The sequence below is a fragment of the Pelecanus crispus genome, chromosome 18 (genome assembly GCF_030463565.1).
Source record: "Pelecanus crispus isolate bPelCri1 chromosome 18, bPelCri1.pri, whole genome shotgun sequence".
Taxonomy (NCBI): domain Eukaryota; kingdom Metazoa; phylum Chordata; class Aves; order Pelecaniformes; family Pelecanidae; genus Pelecanus; species Pelecanus crispus.
This window is the reverse complement of record NC_134660.1, coordinates 5,880,502-5,900,972: the sequence shown is the minus strand read 5'-3', so window position 1 is coordinate 5,900,972 and position 20,471 is coordinate 5,880,502. Positions and strand designations below refer to the sequence as shown.

Genomic DNA, 20,471 nt, shown 5'->3' with positions numbered 1-20,471 from the left:
AGGCATCTGTTAGCACTCAAAATGGAGGAAGCATCAGCATTTCAAGTTCCAAGGTTCTGTTCCAAAAGCAGTGATCTTCCTTGGTTTGATGCGTATTTTGCGCATCTTATGCGAGCAGGCAGCTGCCAGTTTGTTTACGGGTTAGCTTGAGGCTTTGAACCTCTCTTTTTATCTCAGACAATCCGGCAGGCTCCCTCCTCTTGCAGCCGCAACTGCCTTCCTGCCATCACCACTAGGTTTGGTGTTTTGGGTTGGGTTTTTTGTTGGTTTTTTTTTTTCCCCCCCCAAGCAATCTCCTTTTACTGATACCTGTGCTAATGACAAGATTATGTTCTATGTTAGAAAACTGGGTCAAGGCTAGGTTGGTGGTATTGCACAGTTAGCCTTCATACCTTTTAATTTGCAAAGACTGGTCAGCCTAATAAATATAATCATCGGTGTACGCTAAGGTTCTCTTAAGGACTATTTTTCCTTAAAGGACTAGTTCATCATCTTCCAGTTCGTTTTACAGGAAGTTTTAACAGGAGCGTTTTTTTTTTGTTGTTAATTTTGCAGGATTATGTTGATAAAGAAAAGGCAATTGCCAAGGCTTTGGAAGACCTCAGAGCAAACTTCTACTGTGAACTCTGTGACAAGCAGTATCAAAAGCATCAAGAGTTTGACAACCACATAAACTCTTACGATCATGCTCACAAGCAGGTAAACAAGCGTTGATAGCACAGTTCACCAATTTTCTATTTGTTGCAGCAGTCTTGTTTGTGGTTAGGATTTTGAATTTCCCCAGTGTATTTATTTCCTTAGAGCCCCAGGGACAGGTGTTTTATGCCACTGGTTAAGATTCTTATGCCCACCATACATTTAAAAAAAACCCCGAAACAACAAACAAAAAAACCCAACTCACTGTTGGCATCAAGGAGCCCAGTTTTGAATGACCCACGGGCAGGAATGGGCTGCTGCTAAACTGGGGAGAGTACAGATGGGTATGGATGGCTCCCTTTGGAGACTGATGAGATGCCACGTGTGTGCATTTTAATGCTTTAGTCTGTGTTCTGTCAAGTTACTGAAAACAGACTAGGAAGTAATGGGCTGTGTCAAAGGAATCTTAAAAAAGGAGCACTTTCCAAATTCCCTAACCCTCAGGAGAAGGTGGATTCAGAATCTCTGTGGAACTGGCTTTGGTCCCAAGGTAGGGATGTACTGTAGTGTCTACGTGCTACTTCATACCGCACGGTAAATAATAAAACGTGTTAACCTGATCTATTTGACCGTTGGAAGCTGCTAAATGAGATGTAAATGTACCGCAGGTAGGAGTGTTGTGCTCATCTAGAGATAAATTGCTCAAAGGAGGTTTTTGGTATTCCTAGTCATAAATTCCTACAATACAGTTATTAAAAAGCTGATAACTTCTGGAGGATGTGCTGTAGACTACTAGATCTTGCAAAATAGCAGCGAAGCAACAGCTTAAAAAGAAGAATATGGCATTACAGAGTATGATTTTTTGTGTGTGTGTGTGTATTAAGTACAGGATATGATAGTTCAAAGTAAATTCACTAAGGGAGTCTTAGCAGGAAGTCTCACGGCAGGGCAGTTTGTGTTTGAGTACTGTGGTGGATTGTGGTTTAATAGAATTAAGAGCAGAAATTCATTCATTTACTTTGTATTGGGAAAACAGGCTGCTTTGACCGAGCTGGTGGCACAGCCGTGATACCTGATAGCAGTGTACTTCATCTAAAGTTTTCCATCAACTTGGTTGAAACTTGAGCGCAATTACGTGCATCTGTTTAGGAGGTGGAAGGACCTGTTTGTGTCACATTCTTACAGCGTGGTGATGCAGTATGATCATGTCAACTCCTGTTTAAAACCCTTGGGTAATGAACAGGGGGACTGACATAGGGTTGGCAAAGCTGAGAGTTTTTTCTAGTATCTAGAGATGCTGTGGAAGAAGAAACAAACCTGTGGAAAGCAACCACCTCTCGCTGGTGTAACAGGAGTCATCGGTAGGGGTGCAGGAAGAGCGACCTGAAAGAAAAATGTCTTGGGAACACACAGGGTGGCGTAATCTTCTCATCAGTAGAAAGAATTTGGGGGTTGCTTGGCACTGCTGATTATTTTTAAAGGCATCTATGTTAGATAATTTGCATCCATTGCAGTAACTTCAGGCAGGCTTTGGAGAAGATGAGCCTTCAAACTCTTGCTACGTCACCCAGCATTAATTTCTAGTTACACAGGGATTTAAACAAAGAAGCAATCATGCTTTGCTTAGGGAAAAAAATTGCTTGTCCAGCTTTACGTCGTGCCGAAATGTGTGTCACCGTGTTGGGTCAGTGTTCAGTAAGTGAACTTGAAGCTACCTAGAAGTAATGAAGGTAAATGTGCACAGGTAACGCTGTCTCACTTCTGTTCATTACCGCTCAAGACAGGCTCATTTCTAACAGTCTATTCTAAATTTTAAGGAAGTTAAAAAAAAAAAAAAAAAAAAAAAAAAAGCTTTGCTTTTCATAATGCGTTGCACATTGATGGTTCATATTTTGCCACTTTGGACAAGACGGCAAGGTTACATAAAGGCTAACAAGGTTTTTTGAGGAAAAACACAAAAGTTTTCTTAAAAGTAGGCTAATCAGTAGGCCTTCTTGGAAAGATGAGACATTATGGTATCCTAGATAATTACAGCAAACCAGCTTGGTATATATTATCTGCAATGTTTTGTCTTCTCAGCGGCAATCCTTGAGGCAACAGTGCTTCGTTTTTGCCTTTTTCTTAGCTTGTTGAACAGATTTCCATGGGATCATTTTTGCTTTTAAGTATTTTTAGTTACACATACCCATGATGTTGAAGTGCTTGCTTATTCCTTCTGTGGCTCAGTGAGCATTAGGCTGTCCCTGTAAATAGATGCTCCATCCTCAGATCCCTTTCCGCTCCCGAGTTATAAAGACACTGTCTTGTATTCCAGGAAGGAACTCAGGATTATTGCGAAACAGGGATGATAGGTAAGTGTATTGATCCCTACCGGATAAATTTTGGACCCACCAACTTGTTAACACCAAACAATTAAAGGGGAGGTTTTATTATTATTATTTCCTGACTATACTGGTTTCATAGAGCATTAGGATATCTCTGCGTCAACCTCAACACCAAGTTTCTATCCAAAGGGAAGTACTTCTACATTACTTTAACTGGGAAAATAATCTTCAATTTGTTATCACAAACCATTGGCCTGTTTAAGTCATTGTATTTTAAACATCTTGTTGGAGGTGTGCAATGTTGTTCTCTAGATTTTTTTTTTTTTTTTTAATTAGGTTGATACTTGAAATGAGAAGTGCAGATGTTTTAAGGAACATCTATTCACATTCTATTAAGGAACATCTATTCATCATTCTATCTATTCACCAAATGGTCAGTCCCTCCCAGAGGAAGCCAGAGGACTAAAAGCAACTTGAGTTCATACAGATGGCACTGCAAGAGGAAAAACAAACTCAGTTCCCTTAAAGATCCTGCAGTGAGCAACTGAAAAAGGCTGTAACCATAGATGTCATAACTTTTTGTACCCTGGGAAGCTACTGATATCTGTAATGGTTTTTTGCTAGCTGCAAGATCTTGAGCCTGGCAACTAGAAGGACTGGTAGCTTATGAAGGACCCCAGCCTCTGACGTTGCACAGTCCTGACTGTCAGCAGAGTAATAATAATTAACAGACAAATGCAAAAGAAAACAAATGTAGAAAGAAAACTTCTCCTGCAGCTAGCGAGGAACTTGGTTAGTGGAGGTGGACCCAGTGTATTTTTGTGCTGCTTTCCTGTAGATGTGTGATGTCCAGATGCTTGAGAGCTCCCACAGTCCTAGAACGCTCTGGACTTAGTGGGAATGTATCCTTAGGACATGACATCCAAGTGGGCCCTTAATTTGGTTTTGGGTTTTGATGTCAAGATGGAATACTTCATGTTAGATTTGCGTGAAGATGAAGGCGGGTCACCTTACCTGGGGTTGTACCCAGTTTGCGTATTCTTGGCTAATCTGTATTGCCCATCACTTAGAGCAGCTTGCAGAAATTGCTATGGTTAGAATTTTCTTATATGTAAGTAATGTAGCACTTACAGTCAGCTTTTACTGGGGTTTTTTTGTTTGTTTGTTGTTTTAACTTTATCCAAGAACGTATTTACATCATCTCATATATGGTCACCTCTTTCCTGCTAGCATGGCTGATGTAAGGGTTGAGCTGTTTACTGAGTCACTGACCCAACAGAATAAAAACGTTCACCTTCCGAATTCAGTGTGAACAACAAACATGTTCCCCTGTGAACTTTTGCTAGGTTAACTGTAAGAACGCGAACCAGTATTGAAATGCAGTCTTTTATGTAGCTTTCATTTTGTTTATTTCTGGATGTGTCGCATTTTGGAGGTATAGATGATTGATTCTGCGTATATTCTCTTTATAAAAGGACAAAGGGGATGTATTTCCATAAAGAAGTTCTTTGGGAAAGAGGGTGGAGCTAAGAACTGAAACTATAGATCTGCAGTTCTCTTCATGCCCTAATTATCTGGATCTTTGCTTCTAATGCCAAGGGGGAGGGAGCTGTTAAAGCACAATAAAATTACCAACACAGTCACTGCTGTGGCTGATGAGTCCTCTAAATCCAAACCCTGAACTTCTGGTTTGGGGAGAATTGGACTTGTGCTTTGCAAAAACTTGTATCTTCAAGCACAGCTTGACTGTAGAAACTGAGGGGAGAATCTCCAAGATACTTGGTGTTACATGGGAGGCTTTTCTACTCTAGAAATGCTTTACGCTCAGAAAAACCCACGGCATTTTTCTTAAATCAGTTTTAGCTGCTCGTTTGCTGATGGCAAACACGTTTGGAGAAGAGCATTTATGCATGGAGGTGTTCAGTAAAATAAGCCTTCAGCCTGCCAGGCCAGGACATCGTGATTACAAGCGATGCGAGCCTCCTGAAGGGCAGGCAGACTTCTGTCACTGGGTTATCTGTGTTGCATTAACGCATGGTATATTTTCCAAAGTTGAAAATGAGGTGTCAGGGAAGAAATTAAGATGAAATAAAACTGCAGTTGCGTGCCATTTCCCCTCTGCTCTTTTCACTTCATTTACGAGCGTGCAAAGAATGTTGATTACCAAAATTAAGCAGGGCTTGTGTTGTCACTTACATAAAATTATAAAGGTTGCCATCCTTTGAGCTCATATTTAGCTAATGGTGTAGTCGCTCCCGGAAGCTTTTGTGGCAAAGAATCGCGCGTACGTCAAAAGTTCAGAAAGCCAGAAATCTGCTGGCACGTAATGAAAAGCACATTATTATTTTATTTAATAGGGATTGGCAGAGGGACTTGAGAACAATAGCAGGGGAGGAGCAGGCTGTAATGGGATTGTGCTGTCCCATGAGCTGCCTCCTGGCTCAAGCCAGCGCAGAAATCTCACTGTACGCGGCCCCAGTCTGCCCCTCTCCTGAGTATAGGGTTTGTCGTGAAACTCTCAGGTCTGCAGGTCTAGTAAAGCAGTGCAGCGGAGTGCTTTTTTATTATTATTATTCCGAGAAGAACGTGCTCTCTCTCTGCTCTGCAATTTTAGGCAGAGAATGCCTCTCAAATGGGCCTCAGTTCAGTGAAATTGCACGGCTTTGTCAGCTTAAATTGAGAAAATCCATTTACTGCTGGTCCTGAACCTGAAAAGCAATGCGCTCCGGCGCGGTGCTGGGGAGGTCGTACCTCGATACCATCTCACCGGCAACGCCTCATGCACGACTGCCACAGCGTGCGCTGAATTTTTTCCCATTACGACAGTTTCTGAATCCTGATCGTCCAACTTTTATTGAACCACCTTCACACGTCTGTGATGGGCTATCTCTAGAGCTTTTAAATGACGCCGGAGCACGGCTTATTTAAGCCGATTTGAAGGTAATGGCGTTGTGTGCCAATTTGGCCCCTCCCGAGCTGTGCAGGGATGGGGAGATAATCCATCACTGGAGCCTCTTTGTGCTGGAGTACTGAGGTACCTGCAGACTTTATAGAAAACCTGTTCTTCAAGAGCTCGATTCGCACTCCCGTTGAAATTTAGAGACTTTTTAGTAATTTTGTTAGAAACAAGGCTGAAAACTTAAAATACTATTCTTCGTTACAAAGCTGAGGTGGGCGGCAGCTATTAATAAAACACAATACCAAGCTGAAGGAAGGCTTGAGGTAGTGAAGTACTGCTTCTAGTGTGCAGAAATTTGGAGAAACTCTACTCAAGTGCTAGTGCCTTGTGTCCTTATTTGCTGGTCACTGGGCTTACTGATGTGGCCCTTCCTACAGCTGGAGTAATAAACCAGCAGAATAATATTTCTTGGCTTTGTGGTCACCGTCATCCTACAGTTTGTAAATGGGTTTGTGCTTAGATAAACCTTCTGCTTCCTCAGAAAACACGCTGCCTATGAAGAAAAAATGCTTCCTAATTTTTAAATCCTGTAGTAGCATGAGGCTACTTGATTTAATATGGGTTGGTGGCTCTGATCCTGTTGAAGAAGTTACAGTCTTCCTGAGCACCGTGGGAAGACTTAAAAAGGCTGGTTTCACCCCAAGAAGGTGGGCTCCCAGGGCTCCTTTTCCTTAGTTGGTGGGGAGAAGCTCCCCGAGGATGACTGAGTGGCTACATTAAATTCTTGGTTAAATTTCTTCGCTGTGTTGGGGGGGGAAGGGGCAGCTGTGCGACTCGCCTCCCGCGGCTGTCCAGCCTCTGTGAACACCCGCGCATATGGTGCAGTCCAAAAAGTAATTTAGAGATTTTGGAGGATTAGAATAATGAACGTTTGCCTAAGGATTAGATGGAAATTTCTTTAGTGTGAGCCTAGCTTAAATATCGATTTAGTTCAAATAGCTTTCTGGGAAGGCTGAGACCTGGAGTATGCTGAAAAGCATTTCATTGCTTCGATATACTCCTTTTACTACTGTGAAATTGTACTTCAGGCTTTTAATTGCTTCACTCCAGTTAGGTTTGGGGGAGGAGGGTAGGCATAGCTGTAGTTAACTGGTGGATAAATGACTGGATTCAATTATGCACTTGAAACGATGAGCGAGGTAACGGTTACCCTGACAGGATATTTTGAAAAGTTCTGGCTATTTTAAAAGTTCACTGCTAATCAGCTGCCTGCAATTGCAGCCTTCTGCATCTATTCCTGTAGTGATTTGGTTTCACAGATGAGCAATCTGGTCTTCTGTCGTCCCTCCTTTCCCTACCCCAGGTTGCATTTATGTAAGATAATGCAGTCCAGCCAGGTTTCTTGGAACTTGGCTCCTTGCAAACGTGCGAAATCATTTCTGATGATAGGTGCATCGGTTTAGGTCAGTCAGAGACGCTGAGCTACGTTATGTTCCCTGTTTTACATTCCTGAGGAGACGGCGTGGTGCAGTTGTGGAGCTTTTCTATCCTATGCTTACCCAACAAGACCCTTGTTCCTTCTGGCCCCTGTGCAACAAAAAGAAACTCAGCCTTGAGATCTCTTAGCCCTTTGTAAAGTCAGCTTTGTAAAATCACACCAACTTTTCCCCAGTTTGGGGAGTAGTAAATTCTCAGCAGCCTTGAAACCATGGTTTAGTAGTTTATCATCTTAAAAGGCGCAGATACCAGTGTAGCGAGGTGTTGCTGTGTATTGCATGTTCTGGAGTTGCAGTGCATCGGGATAGTTCATTTGCTTCGTCGCTTCTAATTTGTAAGTGTTGAGAGTGGGAGGTTTGGGGGAGCGGAGATACGCAGAGGTCAGCATTTAAGGAAATGGGCATTTAATTCCGTTTTCATTGAATTTGTCTGTTGTAATGAAGGCAGGATTGCACTGGGGGCAGCTGCATCGTTATCAGCTGGCGTTGAGCCCGTTCTGTTTTACGGGGAGATGCTTAAGGCCGTGTCAGGGGGCGGAGGTGGGTTTCTGAGTGCACCATTGCACCTTCCTCTTTAAAGTAAAAGGTCACAGTTCATTTCTGTTGTAAATAGCTGGGTCATGTTTTTTTCCAAATGGATGAGTGATCTAGAGACTTGGCATCAAACCCCAGTTAAATAGTTTTGTCAGCTGTTGGTGACTTTAACTTCCTGGAGTATTTTAGATACGCTTTTTAAATCAGCATGAAAAAGCTGATAGCATTGCTTAATCCATTTTTTTTTTTCCCCCCTCCCTCTTGGAAAAAAATTTACTATTCAACATTTAACATACACCACAAAACCCTTGAGCCCTTTACTTGTCCTGGTGAAAGTAGCTCTGTTATTCCAGGTGGGATCATTGCTGTGTCCGTGCGTGTGTGTGTGTGCGCGTTCCCTCTTCTGCTCCAGAATTCCTAAGCTCGGTCCCGTAGCTTTGCTGGCTCAGCTCCTTCTCCGTAGAATAGCTCGCAGACGCGCCGAGAGCCTGTGTAGTAATGCTTGCTTTTTATTCCCCCCCCCCCCCCCCTCCCCTTCCATTCTTGTTATATTTTTACTTTCTTTTTTTCTTTGTGACGTGATGTTTTCAGCTGATGTATTGAAAGCAAACCCTTCTAATTTTGGAGTCCAGATCACAAGAGTGAGTTTCTTTCTACTAGTGTCTATAGCTGTATTTTTTATTTGTGTGTCCTCCCCTCTGATTTTGGTAACGCTCAACCACATTTAGTAAATACGATTAGGTAAGAGAATTCTCTGTCTTGTCACATCTTCCCCTTTTTCACAAAGCAATGTTCTCTTTACATTGGGCCCGCTTAATTCCTCTGATTTGAACTCCGGGTTAGTTTTCAGATCCACTGTTCCTGTGTGTACCGGTCTGACTCTGCTCCGTTAAAGAGGCAGAGTCAGCCAGCCAGAAGGTATATTTAGAATTCACCAATGATTTGTATATTTTGTACGAGGATTTTTCTAAAGTGACTACTGCTTTGAGTACTGTTAGTCTTTCAGGCCCTTCATGAAATGCCTGAAAAACATGAAACTCCTTCAAAAGCTGGGTACATGATGCTTTCTGGAATTGGGCCTTTCGGAAGGGTTTCAAATTGTGCACCAAAAAAAAGAAAAATTAATCCCTTAGGATGGTAGAGGTCTTTCTTTGCTGCTTTCTGTTACTTAAACTTCTAAAAAAAAGCCTTGTGAATTTTCACATGTATTCAAAGGAAAAACAGCAGCCTCTTTTCCTAGTGCTTTGAGACAAGGACTTTCAAAAATTTCCTGAAGTCTCTTTCAAAGATTTGCTGAAGTCGCGGATGTTCTATTTCTATTACAATTGGATATCTAGGTTTCCTCAGTGACATTACGATGTCTGAAATTCCTTGGGTTTGGGTGTGCTTCCTCACATGATAAGATTTCTTGGGGATCTTAGTGTTTCTGCCCTCTGAAATATTAAACCCCGAAAGACCGCACTGCATTTTAGAGCATTTTGTTTCTTGAGAGACTGCTCGGAACTACTGTCAGGAAAGCAAGTAACTGTTTGTGGTGTGTGTTGTATTATTTATTTGCTTACCGGAATCATCTGCATGGGATTTTTGGCATCTTCTCCAATGTAATTTGTACATTGCTTTTGTAAGATATAATACCTGGGTAACTCTCTTGCACCAGCTAATCCCTTCCTGTTCTTTGGCCCATGCTATTAAGACTTCTGTCATGCACTGTTTGTCCACATTTGCACCCTGCAAGAGCAGCAAACAGTCCTTTTTTTTTTTTTTTTTCTTTCCTTCCCCTTTTCCTTCCAGAATTTGCTTGTTGCTTTGAAATCAGCTTTATTGTACATGCTAAAGAAAACCGGTAATGTTGATTGGAAATGCATATACACAGACTCGAAGTCATAGCCAAAAGTGATCAACAGTTGTCTTTTCATTTAGCTACTGGGAGGATGGCAATGTGCTCCATTTGGTTTGTTGAGCTAAGATGCTGTTGCTCCATCCTAGCTCAATAAATGTTACTGGGGAGGGGCTTTACTGCGTACTTTCCAGTGCTACAGCAAAGGGACGCTTTCGGACACTTAACCACAACCTGCTTTTATCTAATCTGTTCCTGCTTTCTTTTGCCTCAGAGGTTGAAAGATCTCAAGCAAAGGGAATTTGCTCGCAATGTCTCTTCAAGATCACGTAAAGATGAACGGAAGCAGGAGAAAGCCCTCCGGCGTCTACACGAACTGGCTGAACAGAGGAGACAGCCTGAATGGTGAGTACAGGCGATCCCTGCGCACCCTCGGAGCGTGCGTGCGGGAGCCCTGCGTGGGACTGCGGCCCTTTGCCGCGCTGGCATTCTTGCTCCTGTAATCCTGCACAAGTTTTGAGGGCAAAGCTTCGTGCTTAAGTTTGGCCTCGTGTTGTGGTTTTGGTAGGAGTGAACTCGCTAAAACGGTAGTCAGAGCATCCCCAAATCGCTTTAGCCGGCCACACTAATTTTCTTCCGTTATTTAGTAGTATTAAAAAATGCAGATAGCCGTATATTGTTATTTTAATGCATGTTTCTGGATACAAGAGTACTTGAAATGGGTAAAAGATTGTTTTAGATGAGGTGTGAAACCAACTGCAGAGGCATACAAATGGCAGTCAGCTGTTTTTCTATTTTAACTTGTTCATACAGCGCTCCTGGAAGCGGACCCATGTTCAGAACCACCACGGTGGCTGTGGATGAGGAAGGTGGAGACGATGATGATTCTGCAGCCAACAGCAGTTCTTTCATCCAGACGACTTCTGGCCAAGCTACAGAGATGAGTATGGACAGAGGTTTCCTAAACACTGGACAAGTCGGTGGCACTGTTATGCCAAGCCAAATGCCCAGCCAGCCAGCGCAGGCAATCAGCTTTGGCATTAAGAGTACTTTGGGCACTCCCCTGCAGAAGATAGGCGTGTCGTTTTCATTTGCCAAGAAGACTCCGGTAAAGCTTGAGACCATAGCGTCTGTTTTCAAGGACCACGTGGAAGAATCAAGTTCCGCAGATGGAGCAAAAGCTGACGAGAGAGGGTCCTCAGATGCGGGGGGCCTGCAGAAATCTGGCGAGGGCGAAAGCACAAATAATTCTGACGGCAAGGCGGAGGAAGATGACCAACATGAGAAAGATAGTGGGTCTCTAGCCACTACGTTGTCTAAACTAAAAAAGATGAGACGAGAAGATGGACCAATGGCAGTTGAACCAGAGTACTACCACTATATTCCCCCAGCCCATTGTAAAGTAAAGCCTAACTTTCAATTCCTGCTTTTCATGAAGTCTACTGAACAAATGGAAGCTGAAAATGTGAACAAAAAAACTACGCATGAAGTTAAAAAGGGTAGTTCTCCAAAACCCAAACCCGGCAAGCACACAGAGAAGGCTGCTGAGAGCACGGCACAGCAGAAGGAGCAGAGTACTACTGAAACTGCAGCTCAGCAGGGCAAATCAGAACTAAAAGAAGTCCCAGAAAATGCAGGTGTGCAGGAGAGCAAGCATCTCGCAGAGAGCAATCTCCCTGAGCCAGACACTGCTAAAGAAGTCGCTCAGCCTGCCCCAGGCTGTAAAGATGTCATCGAAGGACCAAAGCATCCAACAGGACCTTTTTTTCCCGTTCTGAGTAAAGACGAGAGCACGACTCTCCAGTGGCCTTCAGAGCTTCTCATATTTACCAAAGCGGAACCATCTGTTTCGTACAGTTGTAACCCCTTGTATTTTGATTTCAAGCGCTCTCGCAACAAAGATGCTAAAGGTAAAGGGACAGAGAAATCTAAGGATCCAGGGGGTCTTTGTAAAGAAAACATTCAGAGCGCAGAATCTGGTGAGATAAGCAAACCCAAGGAGGCAGAAAGTGCAGCTAACAGTTCTGCTCTAAAAATGGAAACCAAATCTCTGTCCACCTGTGGCTCCCAGAACAAGCAGGAGTCCAGTTTGACAAGCGTTAGTAAGGGAGAGGGAGAGGACAGTAGTAAAAGCATAACCGGTAAGAATAAATCTGGGAGATCCCATAAACACAAAAAGAAAAAGAAGCACAAAAAGTCCAGCAAGCACAAACGTAAACACAAGGAGGAAGCTGACGAGAAGAGCCGAAAAACTGACCTGGGGGAAGAGAAACCCAAGAAACGGAAAAGGCACAGGCACAAAAAAGGCAAATCTTCTCTCTCTACTGAATCGGAACGAGTGCTAAAAAACGAACTGTCTGAAGATTGTAGCCATTTCCCGAAGAAAAAGCGGTGCTCTCAGGAGTCCCAGAGGAAGTCTCTGTCTGCCGAAGAGGGAAGCAGCAGTAAAAAAGAGGATGGTGGTAACTCCTGCCAAGAGCACGGTAGCAAAAAACACAAGGCTGAGCTGCAGCAGTTGTCTACTTTGAGGAGACGGTGTTCGGCTCCTTCCCTGGGCAGGACCAGCCGCAGGAGCCGGCAGAGCAGCGGGGACTACGACAGCGACGAGGGCTCTCACAGGAAGCACTGCCGGCAGAAATCCCCGTCGCAGTACAGTGACGACTACGACTCCGGCAGCGACCACTCCAGGAGCCGCTCCAGGTCGGGGCGGAGGCACTCCTCTCGCAGGTCTTATTCCACCAGCTCCGACGCCTCCTCGGAGCACAGCCGGTATAGCCGTCGGAGAAGTTACTCGGATGATAGCTACAGCGATTACAGCGACCGGTCAAGGTGCCATTCAAAGCGGTCCCACGACTCAGAGGATGACTCCGACTACAACAGCTCAAATCACAGATCAAAACGGCGCAAGTACTCATCTTCTGAAGATGACTACAGCTCGAGCAGGAGCCGGTCGAGGAGTCGAAGCAGGAGCCGAACTCACCCTCGAGGTAGGTCAAGAACGAGGAGCCGGGGCAGGACACGCAGCAGCAGCTGCAGCCGCAGTCGAAGCAAGAGGAGAAGCCGGAGCGTAACGGGTCGCAGCTGGAAACGGAGCCGCAGCTACAGCAGGGATCGCAGCCGCAGTACGAGAAGCCCCTCGCAGAGGTCTCTCTCGCGAAAGGGCTCTCGAGGCCACGAGAGCCCTGAAGAGAGGAGGTCAGGGAGAAGAGACTTCATCAGGTCCAAAATCTATCGTTCGCAGTCTCCTCACTATTTCCGGGCAGGCCGAAGCGAAGGATCGTCGCAGAAGAAGGAGGATGGCAAAGGAGAGGATCTGAAAGGATCTGGCTCGCTCTCCCAAAACAGCAGCGGCTCTGGCACGGGGAGGGCCTCGGAAGGTGACTGCAGTCCAGAGGAGAGAAACTCTGTCACTGCAAAACTTCTCCTGGAAAAGATTCAGTCCAGGAAGGTTGAGAAGAAGCCCTGCGTCGCTGACGAGATGCTGGCGGGGGCAAACAAGGTGGGCATAAAGCTCAAAGATCCTCCCCAGGGCTACTTCGGCCCAAAACTTCCTCCTTCCTTAGGCAACAAACCGGTTCTCCCCCTAATTGGGAAATTGCCAACCGTTCGAAAACCAAATGCCAAAAGATACGAAGAGTCTGGCTTGGAGAGGGGCGAGGAGCAAGAGCTGTCGGATTCTGAGGATGTTTCCCAAGGCATTGAGGAGTCTCAGTTGGCTGGCCAGTCTCTCCTGGAAGACGTGGTGATGGTAATTCAGGACAAACCTCTGGATGAGCAGAAACGTGACGAACCTGCCGTGGAAATGCCGTCCATTCCCCTCGAAGCACCGGCACTGCCCGAGTGCTTTGGTTCTGGAGATCTGGTCATGCCGCACAACTTCCTCTCGGATCCGAGCGATGGTGATGGGCTAGAACCTATGGATGGGGGCAACCAGCCGGTCCCAGTGGAAACCGGTATGATGCCCTTGGTTCCAGATGTCGAGCACTTTCCTGGCTACGTGCCTCAGAGCGGGGAGCCGAGCATTGAAGGGGATCGGGAAGGAGGAGAGGACTCCTCCCTAGCACCGCTCGAGAGCCAGCCGATCACTTTTACACCCGAGGAAATGGAGAAATACAGTAAGCTGCAGCAAGCTGCTCAGCAGCACATTCAGCAGCAGCTCCTGGCAAAGCAGGTCAAGGCCTTCCCTGCCTCGGCGGCCCTGGCGCCGGCAGCGCCCGCCCTGCAGCCCATCCACATTCAGCAGCCGGCAGCGGCGTCGGCGACCTCCATCACCACGGTGCAGCATGCCATCCTGCAGCACCACGCTGCCGCCGCCGCCGCCGCCATCGGGATTCACCCTCACCCCCATCCCCAGCCTCTCGCTCAGGTTCATCACATACCCCAGCCCCACTTGACGCCTATTTCGTTATCCCACTTGACCCACTCCATTATTCCCGGGCACCCTGCCACGTTCCTAGCCAGCCACCCCATCCACATCATTCCGGCGTCGGCTATCCATCCGGGCCCCTTTACTTTTCATCCGGTTCCTCACGCTCTTTATCCAACCCTTCTTGCCCCGAGACCCGCTGCCGCTGCGGCCGCTACAGCGTTACATCTGCACCCTTTGCTGCACCCCATTTTCTCAGGACAGGACTTGCAGCATCCACCCAGTCACGGCACATGAAGGACAAAACCAAGTAACCTTGGGGGAAGGAGAGTATTTTGCATTTTGGGAAGGGGTTGAAGTTGATCCAGCGGGCGGGCGAGGCCCGAGAATTTCCTTTCACTCTTTAGCAGCCAAAGAAGCCGAAGGCTCGAGGGCTGGGTAGCCGCAGGCGGCGGGTCAGTTCGTAAGCGTCGTGTATATCCGCTCCCAGGGGCCGCCTCCCGTCCCCGGCACCGCCGCGCGTAGCAGCACTGCATCCTAGGAGAACATTTCACGTCTAGACCAGCGAGACGCTTGGAAAGGCTTTTTTTCCCTAGATTCTTACACTTGGTCATCTTTCTGCCGCCTTGTATATGATGAATGAGATTTCATACACACTAATAGCACTCTCAAAATCCTTTTAATGAGGTCATCTAATTAAAATAGTCAGCATGATTGATTCCGGCGTGTAATCAGCGACAGAACATTCAGGAACTGACAGCTGTGGATCCTGGTGAGGAGACGGGTGGAAGGGCAGTGCCACTCTTGTTTTGGCTGGGCCAGTACCAGTTTTCAGGCATTACAGGAGATTTCTTGGCACCTTATCCCTGCATACTGGGGATTGTTTTTTTTTTTTTCTCGGCCCGAGCAGCAGAGGTGGAAGTGAGATCTTATTTTAAAGCCGAAGAGAGGAGCTGCGTGTGCGCGCAGAGCTCCGACCCTTCTCCATCCCGCATTAGCATTCTCCTGCGCGAGGTCTGCGCCCTGACGCCTTCCGGACAGCCCGCGCTGGGGAGAGGTTCTCCGCTTGGCGATTTCGGTCTGGGCTTTGGCCGCTCCGCTCCTGAGGCAGGGCGGAAATAAAATATCACTCTGACTTCCATCTTCTGCGGTGTTGGGAAAGGGGCGCTCGGGTGAGAGAGAGAAGAAAAATCCCTTTAGGAATTGAAGCAATACAGAGGAGTGGGGAGAGTGGCCGGGGTATGTAAAGTATATTCTTTCCTCTGTAATACTGATGGTTTCCTTATTAATTTATAGGATTTTTTTTTTTTAATGTAAAGAATTGCACTGAACTCTGTAAACAAAGATGCTGCTTTTTGTAGCTCATATAAAAAGGTTACATTTGTAGTATACCGCAATAATATTTTTTACAGCCAGTTCTTTTAGTGGTACTTGTTCTGGTGGCTTCTGTGTAAATATGTTTGCTGTAGGTGAAATAAGACACTTGTAAAGGTTCCACTTTCTAGTTTCAGCTAGATGCAAAATGACTAAGCATGTATATTTTATCAAGCTCATGTATTTTTGAATTTTTTATGTACTATAAAATGTAAAAAAAAAAAGATCTTCATTTAGCATTTTGCAGAAGAAGAAGAAAAAAAAAAAAAATAACGTGAGACTTGGACTAGGTGAGGTGCGAGGACGGCGCCGGTGCCTGACGGCTGGTGAACGGCGTCGCGCTGGAGGGCGGTGGCGGCTGCCGGCTCCGCGGAGGGAGGGAAGCAGCCCCGGCGCGCTGCGCGCTCCTCGTCTTCGCCAAGCAGCTGCTTATAGGAATTGACACTGGAGGCAGTCTTGGGAGTGTCAGGAATTTGGGTTGTCTCCCAGAGTATAAAATACCCCCGTTTTTCTTTTTTTTTTTTTTTTTTTTTTTCCCCCCTGGGTTTGCACCGGTGACTTGCAGGTGCCAGCCTGGCTGTGAGTTCCATACAGTCGGCTGGTGAAGGAAGAGCCTTTTAGCCGTAGCCGTCTGCCATCTCGCATGCAGGGGAGGTGGTTTAGGACTAATCCGTTGAGGCTGTGCCTGCCCGTGGTGTTCCAGAAGGGATTTCTCTGCTCTTTCCGGCGCTGGCTGCGGATAACGCTAACCCTGGGAGGCTCCTCCATCCGTGAGCTCTCTCCATCGCGCCAGGACCATGCCGTGCCCGCTGATGGCGGTGTGGTGGGCTCGGGTCCTCGCGTTGGATCGGCTCGGGGGCACCGCACGGTGCGTCGGGGCTGGTGTTGGAGCAGGCAGCGGGGCGCGTGCCGGCTGCCCGGCGTCCCCGTCCCCTCCCCAAGGGCAGCGCCGAGACCCGGGGGGGACAGCGCTTCAAAGGATTGAAAACTCGAGCTTCCTCACCCTTGAAACGAGAAACTTTGCGTTTGAGCAGGTCGGACTGAAACACAACGGGCAAAAAAAATAAAAAAAAAAAAAAGGGACTCAATTTCTCTGTAAATAATTCAACAGAATACAGTATTAATGTCTCAATGCTGAGCTTCATTAGCTTCTAGATTCAGTATGCGTGTTCTGGCACCCTTCACGCTGCAGTCAGGGGGGTTTTCTGACTTCCAGAATAGTGCTAAAAATAATTAACCTATCATTACTTAACAAGCATAAACAGACTGTATTTAACTTTGTCACATAAGATATATATATAAATATATATATATGCTGTAAAATGAGGGGGAAAAAACCTTTCTAATAAACCAATGATTTGTGGAAAAAAAATGTGTGGTTGCGTGAGATGGCTGGGAGCCGCTGCGTCTGATCGCGATGTAGCCCAGGGCTGTCTTTTTCCTAAAATACCAGTATTAGATGCTTGGTTCATAGAGCAAAACTACTTCTAATTGGAATACTTTGCTCAGAAGATAGAGCTGGATACAGAGAAAATGTACTCTTAATTATTACTACTATTTTTTTTTTTTTTTAAAAGGATGTGATTTTGGGTAGCAGTGCATTGCGGCCTGAGTGGGTTCTGCAGGTTCTCTCCTGGCACCGTCGACCCTCACGGTCAAACTGTTGAAGGTGAAACCGGGCGCGAGAGGGTGTTCGTCGGGGCTGCGGCGGCTGGCTCGGCAGCGCCCAGCGTCTCGGCCGCCCCAGCTTTCCACTCCGCGCTCTCTCTTGCCGCAGCGGCTGGGCGGCGGGGTGCCGCGGCCGGCCGGCCTGCCCTCGTCCCTGCCTGCCCTCGTCCATCATGCCTGCCCTCGTCCATCGTGCCTGCCCTGGTCCATCGTGCCTGCCCTCGTCCATCCTGCCTGCCCTCGTCCATCCTGCCTGCCCTCGTCCATCGTGCCTGCCCTCGTCCCTGCCTGCCCTGGTCCATCATGCCTGCCCTGGTCCATCGTGCCTGCCCTCGTCCCTGCCGCGGCCGGCCGGCCTGCCCTCATCCCTGCTGTGTCCGGCCTCCCTGCCCTCGTCCATCGTGCCTGCTGCGTCCAGCCGGCCTGCCCTCATCCATCCTGCCTGCCCTCATCCTTCATCCCTGCCCTCGTCCCTGCTGTGTCCTGCCTGCCCTTGTCCCTGCCGCGTCCAGCCAGCCTGCCCTCGTCCATCGTCCCTGCCGTGTCCGGCCTGCCTGCCCTCGTCCCTCGTCCATCATCCCTGACCTCGTCCCTGCCTGCCCTCATCCCTGCTGAGTCCGGCCTGCCTGCCCTCGTCCCTCGTCCCTGCCCTCGTCACTGCCCTCATCCCTTGTCCCTGTCCTCGTCCCTTGTCCCTGCCACGTCCGGCCTGCCTGCCCTCGTCCCTGCCGTGTCCGGCCTGCCTGCCCTCATCCCTCGTCCATCATCCCTGACCTCGTCCCTGCCTGCCCTCGTCCCTGCTGTGTCCGGCCTGCCTGCCCTCGTCACTGCCCTCATCCCTTGTCCCTGTCCTCGTCCCTTGTCCCTGCCACGTCCGGCCTGCCTGCCCTCGTCCCTGCTGTGTCCGGCCTGCCTGTCCTCGTCCCTCGTCCCTGCTGTGTCTGGCCTCCCTGCCCTCATCCCTGCCTGCCCTCATCCCTGCTGTGTCTGGCCTGCCTGCCCTTGTCCCTGCCCTCATCCCTCCCTGCCCTCGTCCCTCGTCCCTGCCTCGTCCCTCGTGCCTGCCCTTGTCCCTCGTGCCTGCCCTCATCCCTCCCTGCCCTCGTCCATCGTGCCTGCCCTCATCCCTGCTGCGTCCGGCCTGCCTGCCCTTGTCCCTGCTGCGTCTGGCCTGCCTGCCCTCGTCCCTCGTCCCTGCCCTCGTCCCTGCCTGCCCTCATCCCTGCCCTGGTCCCTGCCACATCCAGCCTGCCTGCCCTCGTGCCTGCCCTCATCCCTGCTGTGTCCAGCCTCCCTGCCCTCATCCCTGCCCTCGTCCCTGCTGCATCTGGCCTCCCTGCCCTCGTCCCTGCCATGTCCGGCCTGCCTGTCCTCATCCCTGCCTGTCCTCGTCCCTGCCCTCGTCCCTCTCTGCCCTTGTCCCTGCCATGTCCGGCCTCCCTGCCCTCGTCCCTGCCCTTGTCCCCACCTGCCCTGCTCCCTGCCCTGCTCCCTACCCTCATCCCTGCCTGCCCTCGTCCCTGCCCTGGTCCCTGCCGTGTCCAGCCTCCCTGCCCTGCTCCCTGCCCTGCTCCCTACCCTCATCCCTGCCTGCCCTCGTCCCTGCCCTGGTCCCTGCCGTGTCCAGCCTCCCTGCCTTGCTCCCTGCCCTGCTCCCTACCCTCATCCCTGCCTGCCCTCGTCCCTGCCCTGGTCCCTGCCGTGTCCAGCCTCCCTGCCCTGCTCCCTGCCCTGCTCCCTACCCTCATCCCTGCCTGCCCTCGTCCCTGCCCTGGTCCCTGCCGTGTCCAGCCTCCCTGCCCTGCTCCCTGCCCTGCTCCCTACCCTCATCCCTGCCTGCCCTCGTCCCTGCCCTGGTCCCTGCCGTGTCCAGCCTCCCTGCCCTGCTCCCTGCCCTGCTCCCTACCCTCATCCCTGCCTGCCCTCGTCCCTGCCCTGGTCCCTGCCGTGTCCAGCCTCCCTGCCCTGCTCCCTGCCCTGCTCCCTACCCTCATCCCTGCCTGCCCTCGTCCCTGCCCTCGTCCCTGCCGTGTCCAGCCTCCCTGCCTTGCTCCCTGCCCTGCTCCCTACCCTCATCCCTGCCCTGCCCTCGTCCCTGCCCTCGTCCCTGCCTGCCCTGCTCCCTGTGGTGTCTGGCCTCCCTCCCTGCTCCCTGCCGCGCTCGGGGCGGCCCGGGCCCCGCTCCCTGCCCACTCGGCACACAGCTGCGGCGGCTCAGGCCAAAGGCCCGGCAGCAGCCGGTAGCCGAGGGGCGAAGAGCCAGCCCTCGCGAGCGGGGCTGATGCCGCCTCTCCGCACGCCGCCAGCGCCAGCAGACGCCGCTGTGGGCTCCCTCAGCCCTCCTTGCGATGTTTTTTCCCCCCATCTCCCTCATCAGCGGCTCCTGAGCGGGGCTGCAGCCTCGTCCCTGCCCTTGCTCCTGCCCGGAGCCGGCCCTGACCCCGGCGGCAGGCAGAGCGGGCAGCGGGCGAGCGCACTTCTCCCGGCACCGCCGGCACCTCCAGCCGAGGGATGAGCGGCTCCTGGCGCGGCCGGGTCCGTGTTGGCAGGGATCGCCTGCCGCGGCCCTCTGCGTCCCCGGGGATCGCCCACTGCGGCCCTCTGCGGCCCCGGGGATCGCCCGCCGTGGCCCTCTGGGATCGCCCGCCGAGGCCCTCTGCATCCCTGGGGATCACCCGCCGAGGCCCTCTGCGTCCCCGGGATCGCCCGCCGCGGCCCTCTGCGTCCCCGGGGATCACCCGCCGCGGCCCTCTGGGATCGCCCGCTGCAGCCCTCTGCGTCCCCGGGGATCGCCCGCCACAGCTCTCTGCGTCCCCGGGATCGCCTGCCGCGGCCCTCTGTGTCCCCGGGATCGCCCGCCGCGGCCCTCTGCGTCCCCGGGATCGCCCGCCGCAGCCCTCTGCGTCCCCGGGATCACCCGCCGCAGCTCTCTGCGTCCCCGGGGATCGCCCACCGCGGCCCTCTGCGTCCCCAGGATCGCCCGCCGCGGCCCTCTGCGTCCCCGGGATCGCCCGCCGCAGCTCTCTGCGTCCCCGGGGATCGCCCGCCGCAGCTCTCTGCGTCCCCAGGATCGCCCGCCGCGGCCCTCTGCATCCCCGGGATCGCCCGCCGCAGCTCTCTGCGTCCCCGGGGATCGCCCGTCGTGGGTCTCTGCGTCCCCGGGGATCGCCCGTCGTGGGTCTCTGCGTCCCCGGGGATCGCCCGCCGCGGCCCTCTGCGTCCCCGGGGATCGCCCGCCGCGGCCCTCTGGGATCGCCCACCGCAGCCCTCTGCGTCCCCGGGGATCGCCCGTCGTGGGTCTCTGCGTCCCCGGGGATCGCCCGCCGCAGCCCTCTGC

General features: G+C 50.4%; 1 protein-coding gene across 2 annotated transcripts in view; it reads left to right on the top strand.

Annotated features, from left to right (window-relative positions):
- GPATCH8 (G-patch domain containing 8) overlaps positions 1-15,647 on the top strand; it is a 57,044-nt gene extending 41,397 nt beyond the window's left edge. For both annotated transcript variants that reach the window (XM_075722779.1, XM_075722780.1), the window contains 3 exons: positions 556-699; positions 10,001-10,131; positions 10,540-15,647. In XM_075722779.1, the coding sequence (XP_075578894.1) occupies positions 556-699; positions 10,001-10,131; positions 10,540-14,389 (4,125 nt within the window). In that variant the 3' untranslated portion in view covers positions 14,390-15,647. The remainder of the gene's footprint in view (positions 1-555; positions 700-10,000; positions 10,132-10,539) is intronic.
- Positions 15,648-20,471: the final 4,824 nt, after the last annotated feature.